This window comes from Hemibagrus wyckioides, linkage group LG11 (genome assembly GCF_019097595.1).
Source record: "Hemibagrus wyckioides isolate EC202008001 linkage group LG11, SWU_Hwy_1.0, whole genome shotgun sequence".
Classification (NCBI taxonomy): domain Eukaryota; kingdom Metazoa; phylum Chordata; class Actinopteri; order Siluriformes; family Bagridae; genus Hemibagrus; species Hemibagrus wyckioides.
Genome location: NC_080720.1, coordinates 12820087 through 12829422, shown reverse-complemented (window position 1 = coordinate 12829422; position 9336 = coordinate 12820087). Strand labels below are relative to the sequence as shown.

Sequence of the window (9336 nt, the reverse complement as noted above, 5' to 3'; positions counted from 1 at the left end):
AGAGAGAGAGAGAGAGAGAGCCAGGCAACACAAGGTTTTTGAAAATATATATTAAAGTTTTATTCAATTAATGAAATGTTAATGGCATACAAAAATCCCATTCCAGAAGTTCACAGCAACATCTAAGTATGGGTCAACCAGTTTGAGCAAGGTGTTTACACTTGACCTTACTAGTTCTAATATTCTTATTATATAACTTATTTGTAATGCAAATCTTTGGCATTATGTTCATGTCACTAGATACTATAAAGGCATAATAACATACAAAATATATTAACATCTTTTCTTTTCCAAACAGCCCTTTCTGTAAACAGTCCAAGTAGAGAGTAAAACATTATGCCTCCCACTACAAATCATTGGCCAGCAACTAATTTGTGTTGGAGGCAGGGTAAGGGAGAAAAGTAGCATTCAGTGACAGTAAAGGACATGGCACAATACTGATTTACCCACATTTCCAGTCTAGAGTGAGAATGGCTTTCCACAATGGACAAATATGTGTCTATCCTTAAATTACCATCAAATCCCACACAGGCTTACTAGTCTTACTAGAAAAGTCGCATCACACGCTCACACACGCAGCCGCTTTGACCATAGAAATGCAAGTTAGACAGTAACAATTTTATAATAATACCATATCAACTACCATTTTAGCTGCATTCCATATATAAAAGGTATGGTTTGTTATTATTAGTACTATAACAACCAATATGATAAAACATGGTCAAATATGAAGATGTTGATGCATGTAACCCTATTATGATTTAAGTGTTCGTGGTAGAACCAGCTACCATAGCGCTGAAAAAATAAATAGACCCAGAAAGAGAATAATAGCGTGAATGCCACTCATTTCACACAGGCTAGAGGTCAGGCAGCAGAGAGCCTTTTCACCAAGCAGGAACATTCCGGCATGTGAGACTGTAGCTCCAAATTGTCAGGTTGTCAGGACAGGGGCATGCTGAGTAGATGCTGTAAGAGGCCCAAAATGATAATCTGGCATTTAAAACATCAGCTTCCCCTCTGCGCCTCAGACGAGTGACATCTCTTAAGTGTCACTAAAAGAGACAAGTACGTGCCCAGCAGCCTAAGTCCACAAAAGGAGGCTTCTCATTCCTCTGCTTAAAACAGTGTGAGAGAAGCCCACTGGCAGCCAATTATAATAAGAACACCAACTGTAATGTTAATTTAGTCAAAGGGAGTGTCAGAGTTCAGTCAATCGGTATTTACCAAACTATTCTGGTAAATGGTGTAACCCTAGGCCTGCCGGTTTACACTATACTTGGCTTCCCGCAAATCTTATCGTTCTTTTTTTGGGACATTTAATGGTCAGAGTGACCAAAGTGACTGTGTGTTTTATCCAGGAATGCAGAATATAGTCTTACACAGAAAGCTATACTAAGATGTCCCTTGGATAATGCTTCAAGGAAAACTGGACAGTTGGGTGTCAATAACAGACATTCAAAAAAAATGGTCTTACTACAGTTGTTCCTACTCACATACAACACTCTATAAAAAAAAACCTCACACACAGTTCAGCAGCAGTTATCATAAATAAAAATGCATGGCAAAAAAAGCTCACAGATATACTGTTTTATATGTTCTTATGCCATTTCACAGCAGCCTCTTGGAGTTCTGCAGAGTCCTGTACAAGTACCTCGGATTCGGAGGTGAGCCAGGGGAGATTTCCCAGCACTGTCTCTTTTATTTTAGGAAAAGGGAGCTCAGCTCTCCTCTCTGTGCTGGGCAGAAATCTGGGGTTCCTCTCTCTCTTTAGCTCATTTAGTCCATCACAAAGCAGGCCGGCTTCTCGAGCACCATTAAAGATGAGAAGATTTTGCTTGGCAATTCTTATACATTTTTCACAGATTCAATTGCCGTCGAGCTGAATGTGTAAATGAGACAGAATCAGACTGGGTTGAGTTTGAGTTTCTTTCCAAGGTTTTTAGATGAGGATCTCCACCACTTCACTCTCGGCATTCTTGGTAGCACTGACAGAAGTCTGGGTCTGAGGCTTTTCTGTAGTAGCATCTGCAAAGATACACAGGACAAAACTGTACATCAGTTGACATACATATTTCTCAAAAGGCTAGAGAGAGTTCACTTTAACCAACCCTCTGTACAGAGCTCTAGAGGTTACTTTTCAACTGCTGTGTTTAAAAGGGAAAACGTGTTGTCTTTGTAGGCAGAAGGAGCTACTAACCGAATAACCAAAATTAGTCATGTTTGTTCATTAAAATAATGTTCTGAATGTATTTCAAGTAGTAGAACATTGTCAGGTACACACCAGAGCTGGGTGCAGGTGTGTGTTTGGGGGCATTTGTTGAAATGGCAGACTCTGCCTGCTCATCGCACTGGGTGCTACAGTCTCTGCTCTGGGCCTTAGCAAGCGAATGAGCTGCAGATGGCTTCGTCACGGCTGCCGTCTGGTCATCTGAGAGGCTCTTCCCTGTCAACGCAAACAGAAAAAGGAAGCAGTTTAATTGCTGGCTCCTACACACAAGTGTTCCTCCACCCTTCCCTTAAACACATCTGCTCCCCTGTAGACATCCCCATCTATTCTGGCTAGTCTATTCCAGAATGGGGAGTTGAAAACACATTCCGATTCACAAGACCAGGCCTATTTGAGGTGCATCAACGGCAGCCTCTGCAACATTATTTTGGAAAAGCACATTCTTTCCAGGGCAACTTTACATAGCTGTCTATTGAAGAAACAACCAGTTGTCAGGATAAATGTACACATGGTATTGCTTAGGCATTTCTAAGCCTGGCCTGCTAACCCCCGACCCTCTCACCTTTGGGCCGTGCAGTAGTTGTGGTGGCGACAGTGTTGATGGAGGGGACGGATCGGGCTGGGCGAAGGCCTGCGAGTTCAGGGCGAGCCTGCTCCCGCCGTGAGCGCTCCTGCAGGACTTTAATCATGGCATCCTTCTCCAGAAGCTTGGCATACAGGGCTCGGATTCTGGTCAAAACAACACAATGGATTGAAGTCATGGTCATAAACAAAACTATGTCTGGTAGCATAACAATGTTTATCATTTAACTGTGAATTAATAAAAAAGTACCTGTTCTCCATCTCCTGATGTCTGTGGTCAGATGATGGCAAGACTCCATTGAAGCTATTATTGGGTGAATGTCGGGGAGAATGGTTAATGATGGTTGTATCCCTGCAACAAAGGAGCAAAATATATTTTACAGTCATGCTCAGGAAATCAAGATAGTTCCCTGTGAAGGCACTCTTTTACTGTCACTCACCTCTGGGCAGCAGCAGTGGCTGCAGCATCCATGGCAAACTGACGCATCGTGCTCTCCTCCAGATACTTCTGTTCCCAGCGTGTGATGTCGGCTTCCAAAGCCAGGATGCGCTCCTCTCTCTCCCTTAGCCGCTGCTGCAAAGAGGTGACATTCACACTGGATGTAGAAGTGCTGATTGCCTGCTGGCCTTGAGAGTGCCACTGAAAATGAAAAAGACAAATGGTTAGTTAAAAATAATTAAATAAATAAAAAGCCAGATCGTTAATTCCAAAAGATGAGTGAGGATTTACCTGCTGTGCTCTGAGGCTCTTCAGCTCCTGCTCCAAACGGGTACGAAGCTTCATCTCCAGAGCCTCCCTTTTCTCACATGCGGCCTGAAGCTGGGCCAAAGCACTTTGCAGTCTCTCCACCTTCTCTACATATGCCCTCTTTTTACGCAGCTCTTCCTCCAGCTGTCTGTTCCGGGTCTGAGCAGACACCAAAGCCTGTTCTAGCACCTCGCGACGCCGACACCACTCCTCTCCAGAAGCTCTTAGACACTGTAACTCACGCTCAAGCTGCTCCCGTTCTCGCTGATGCTCTTCACCTAAACATACATCGAGAAAGAGACAGAATATGAAAACTGTTTTGTTTTTTGTTTTTTTTACAATACTACTTGAGATGTACTACAGAAGCATTTTTGGCATGTGTCCTCTTGTTCTCAACTTGAAATGAACTGCGTCACAGTGGCAGAGACACTGAGCATAGTTGTTAAGAGGGCCACAAAATGAATAGTAACACTTAAGTTCTAGGGTGTGCCTGCAGCATTCCACAGGCCTCAGCTTCATTCTAACGGATCCTTATGAGACAATCTTCCCACAGGAGCCTGGAACAAAAGACGACTGCTTGATTTACACATGTCTGTCTGGACTGTCCTCTGACCCAGCATTCCAGAGATCCGGCAAAATTCCCAGACTACCAACTAAACTACAATTTAGTCAACCCAATTAGCACTTAACATCTCTTAGCATTGAGAGAACACAATTTCACCTCCAATGGCTTGTTTTTTGGGGCTGGTATTAAGAAAAAAACAAAAGAGAGCATTAGTTATTCAGCTCTCCCCAGTACTCAAGCCCTGATTATACGACCCGAAATGCTGGACAGGAATGGAATGTAGACTTCCTCTTATCCACTTACTCACACAGGCACGTCTTTATATCCAGTGAGACTCTGGAATGCCTTTGGTCATGTGGTAAACAAGTACAAGAAAAAGCTCCTCAAGGTCAAAGGAGTGTTATCGTATGTGTAGCTTCAAGATATGAGACGCTGAATCACCTCCTCTCTTGAACTAATAGTAGATTCTGAAAGTAGATATCAGAATCTGCCATGTTGAAAAATGTCAACACTTACACATTAATATTTATACAAGTAGCCATGGTGCCTTTTAGACAAACAACTTAGTACTTGAGGGAAAGCATTTCCATTATATAACAAACTAAGGATCACTTTGAGCAGATTACTTTCCAGCTCAAGGTCCAAATTAACATTCTTGCGAAAGGGCTGTAATTCACAAAGGGTCAAATCAAACAGCTTGGCCCGAGCAGCGGGGGTGAGCGACATACCAGAACATACCAGAACCCCTTCAGAGATGCCAGTGCCATCAGCAACTGAATACCTCACTCAGCATTGCACAATACCTGTTTACTTCATGCCTGTTTCTGCATTCTTTAACACCACTATGCCCAAACAAGGAAAGAGAGCAGGCCAGGTATTGCTTAAATCTGGACTAGGTATCTTAGGCTTCTACAGAAGGGTGATCTGGGCCTCTTCCACAGTGCAGAGGGGGTGGGAGGCATTCCAGGAGCATGGAATAGCCCAAAATACCTGAAAATATTTCTGGAATCCAGGCCACATTTACTGACGCTGTTAATAATGGCTGGCTCTCAAGTTCTGAGAGCAGCTCCCTTAGTTGGATGAGAGCATGTTCTCCCTTTTGCTGGGCCTCAGCTACCACAAACGAGCCACAACTCAACGTGCCACTATAATTTGTCACAGGAGACCTGGCCTTTGCAATGCTAATGGGCGCGTAATCTTGGAATGTGATTTGTCAAAACAAAAGCTTTCTCAGGAATTACAGCTATCATAAACATGTAGAGGAGTGTTGCTGGAAGAATGTTAAGGTATGTACCAGTAATGACAAAAACTACTACAGCAACCCCGGGTTGAACAACAAATTAAAAGAACAATCATCTGAACTGAATTTTTTACGTACTTTGTTCAGCCAGTTTGGCAATGGCATGCTGGCTATGGTCTTGATCTTCCATGGCTGCTCTCTGTTTATTAGCTGTTTCCAGGCGGTCTAAAATAAGACACAGATGTAATGTAAATTCATATTTGGCAGAAACCAAAGCGTGTAGCCAATGGCGCAATGTAAAACAATATGTTGTAACCCAGAACAGGATTATATGATGTATGAGAAACATCTTCCAAACAGAACTTACCCCTAAGGTCCCTGTTGAAGTCATGAAGTCTCTTGATTTCACATTCAAGCTTGTTCCTCATGGTTTTCTCAAGGGTCTCTCTCTTTGCTGATCCCCTCATAAGTGTCTCATATGCTTCGGATATCCTCTGAATCTCCTGCTCCAGCTGGGAGGAGGGGGGGGGGGGAGAGAAGCCTCAAGTCAAATATTTTCTTTTTACATTTGATCACAGGAATTCCTCAGTGGCCACCTGAATAAGATTAAATGAAACTCTTTATGTGTTACACCTAAAGGTAATTGAGCTGAGATCTGAGAATGAGAGACAGGAAAGTAAGTGCTCAGCTCCGATGCTCATTGTGTTTTCCTACAAGTGAATCATTCTCAGGCTCTTTGAGGACTGGGAATTGAATCAACATTCCAGAAAAAAGCACTTATGCGTCCCAGGTGTTTGCACACTCATCTCTTCTGCATGACATGGCAAGTCAAAGGAACAAAGGAACAGGATACATTAAAGACATGCCTTTCATTGTACACTTACTACATGTCCCAGAGAGATCAATCACATGTACAGAACAGCAATGCTGCTTTGCTTTGCCTGCTTTACAAACACAGCAAAAAAAAAAAAAAAGACAGAGGCTTGCATGCAGGGTCATGCTTTGGGGATGAAAGTGAAAGAGGCCATTCAGTCTGGGAATCCACAGCTGTGAGGTTCAACTGGTCAGCTGCATGCTGCCCAGAATCCCCTCTGCACTCACAGAGACACAGGGATGAGCTCAGACATCTGCTCCAACCGGCAGACAAAAGAAACCTCAAAAGAGCTCAGCAAAGCCCCTCCTTTTCGTTCAATTTATGGCCTATTGATCCAGAGGAGCAAGGTCTGCTCTGGAGAATCTGTATGATTATAGGCAACCCACGTTTTTGGACAACAGCAAACCGGTAGCCAAGGTAAATTACTTTTTTTCTCCCTTGGCTTACCATGGCATTTCCACATTCGGTACTGGCATTATCGTATTACAGGATAATGCAAGGAATTTCAGTCATGAGTAAATTCATTATGTCTTTGGACACTGAACAATATTCTAAAATACATCACCCTGTTACTGAGAATTAAGGTGTTTTAAACTAAATTAAATGTCTCTTCTGTACTGGACACATGGAATGTAGAACGCTGGCTGCCATTAAGACACTGAATTCTTTCATCTATATCAAGTTCCTTTTATATGGCAATTTCCCAACACTCAAAGTGGCTGTACACACATGCATAAAAATAGGAAAAAGACTAGTATAAAGAAGAAAGGAAAATGTTTTAGGGGAAAAGGTATATTTAAAGCTGCCAGTTTAGGACATTTAGCAATTACCAAGTAATTACCTTTTGCAGTCTTGCCGCTTTCTCACTGTAACTCTCCACTTCCCTCTTCAACCTTTCATTTTCTTTAATCAGCTGCTCCATTTGAGGATTGGGAGCAGAGATACTATAGCCTCCAACTATGACCTCCTGGCCAGCAGGGGTCACTGTAGGCAGGACATTTTGTCGAGCCACCTGTGTTTGGGCCTGGACGTACCTAATAAAAAACATTTACAGGCAGATTTGATTAATTGTTGATGAATACAATGTGGAATGTGTTGTACTGTAGGGTGGGTGAATGCTAGCTTATTTACCTGTGATGCTGAGAATGGAAGGCAGGAGGTTCCCTGTAATAGAGTCCATTCTCCTGAGAATGGCTCAGCATATATCCAGGGGCTTTGACCATAAATGGGTACTCTGGGGGTGGCCCGCGGTGATCAGGCCCATCATGCATACCAGCAGCAGCACTGCTGGACAGCTGGGGGTAGCTGTGTGACGAGCTCATAGACACCTGGTCGTGAGCCCCATTCCTCTCCAAAGACAGCTGCATGAGGCGCTCGCTCAGTGAACGAGCATGCTCCCGTTTCATATCCCACATGTTCTGGTCCTGTTCAAGTCCTGAATCTGGGCTGAGCATCTCTGGACCAGTCTGCTGAAGGCCAACCTGGACCCTCTGGGCAGCCAAGTACTGTGAGTGAGCCTTGGCCTCCTCGTAGGTGGGCAGCTCCTCTGTGTGGAGCTGATAGAGATGGCACGCAGAGCTCTCGGAGTGCTGGTAGTCACTCTGGTGCTCTTGTCCTTGTGGCTCCTGACGCATGGACGTCTGAAGGAAGTGCGACTCCTCCTGTGTGAGGCTCTCCAGAGATGAGCGTGGGCTCCCAGCGCCGCCACCACTACTGCTGCTACCTCCACGAAGAGCCTGCTGCTGGATGGCCAGAAGAGCGCGGGTGTCTGTAGGGTTTCCGTAACGCAACTGCTCCTGGATGAGCCGGTGCAGCACCGTGCCTGACGACTCCTCTGCAGTTCTCATCTCAGTCAATTTGTTGCACAATATCCCTATTTTTCCTGGTCAATCTGGAACAGCATAGGAAAAACATCTAGTTAGTACTGCACAATAAATAAAATAATTTGCATTGTGGACAGTCTGAAAATATCCAAAACAAATGCATTTTATATATCACGGACCTATTGTGCAAAAAAATCAGTTTAAAAATATCCAGCATACTATTGGAGCTCAGGACATTAGTGGAGAGTGAGTAACATTTCAGTCATTGCGTCAGTTGTTTCCTGCTGCAAACGTTTGCGAATTCTTTTCCATTGCCTCACCTTCTACTATACCTCACGGATTAATGTAAAAAAAAGGCACTAATTAGAGAAAACATACATAGTTGATTTATACAGAAATAATAATTGTAATAAAAGCGAATTATAACTATAATCCAGATTCTGTCCAGAATCCAGAGTACACAAAGTCGGCACTTGACTCATGTTTTAAGACTTAAATTTCTATTCTCGGAGCACACTACAAACATTTAGGAAAATACCTAGGACTACTATTAAAGTGCCATCAATGAACACCAGGGAGGAAATTCCATTATAAACCACTGAAAAATTCTTTCATTTTTATTCAGCAAGGTTCATAAACAGTAATCAAACAATTAACAAGACGTTGATCCAGATGTTGCACTACAGCCTCTGCTATTAGTTTAATCTAAAAACAAAACAAAACATCTGTAACCGGAACTATAAAGTTCATCGTTAAGATCGCACGCTTTGGCTTTTGTGAAGCAACACAAAAATGAAAAGCTGCTGGAGTTTGAGCGACTCGTTCCATTTAAAATAAATAAATAAATAAATAAAAAGAAAACTCACCGAAATCACAGTCTCATCACGGATTATACAGAGGTGAGGACGGCGTTAATAACTGCTGAAGAATATAATCCTAAACGAAGAGTAAACGAAGAGTATATATTTCCATTGGTGTTTCCCCGTTGAGCTCCTCCGATAGAGTGAGGCACGGCGAGCTGCGCCACTAATAAAGCGCGAGGCGCGATTGTTCGCCGCGTCTGGAATGTTTGGAATGCGGAGCTGCGCGCGCCCCCACCGGTGCAACACGCGGCCGCGGGAGCGCGAAGAGGAGGGGGGAGGGGCGGAGCGCGCGCACAAAGGGGCCCAGTACCACACCGCACTTACTACTTTCCCTGGAAAGGCTGTAACAATAATAATAATAATATTAATAATGATCATAATAATAATAATAAAATGCTCGAAATGAAGCATTGC

At 43.4% G+C, this 9336-nt stretch overlaps 1 protein-coding gene across 1 annotated transcript; it reads right to left on the bottom strand.

Annotated features, from left to right (window-relative positions):
* Positions 1-307: 307 nt before the first annotated feature.
* On the bottom strand, positions 308-9101 carry amotl2a (angiomotin like 2a). Its single transcript, XM_058403148.1, has 11 exons — positions 8926-9101; positions 7368-8127; positions 7078-7270; positions 5730-5874; positions 5501-5587; positions 3540-3835; positions 3250-3449; positions 3060-3161; positions 2790-2956; positions 2282-2443; positions 308-2025 (listed from the first exon to the last, which is right to left on the bottom strand). Exons 2-11 carry the CDS (start codon positions 8081-8083, stop codon positions 1940-1942), a joined length of 2154 nt encoding a protein of 717 aa, XP_058259131.1. The 5' UTR covers positions 8084-8127; positions 8926-9101; the 3' UTR covers positions 308-1939.
* Positions 9102-9336: the final 235 nt, after the last annotated feature.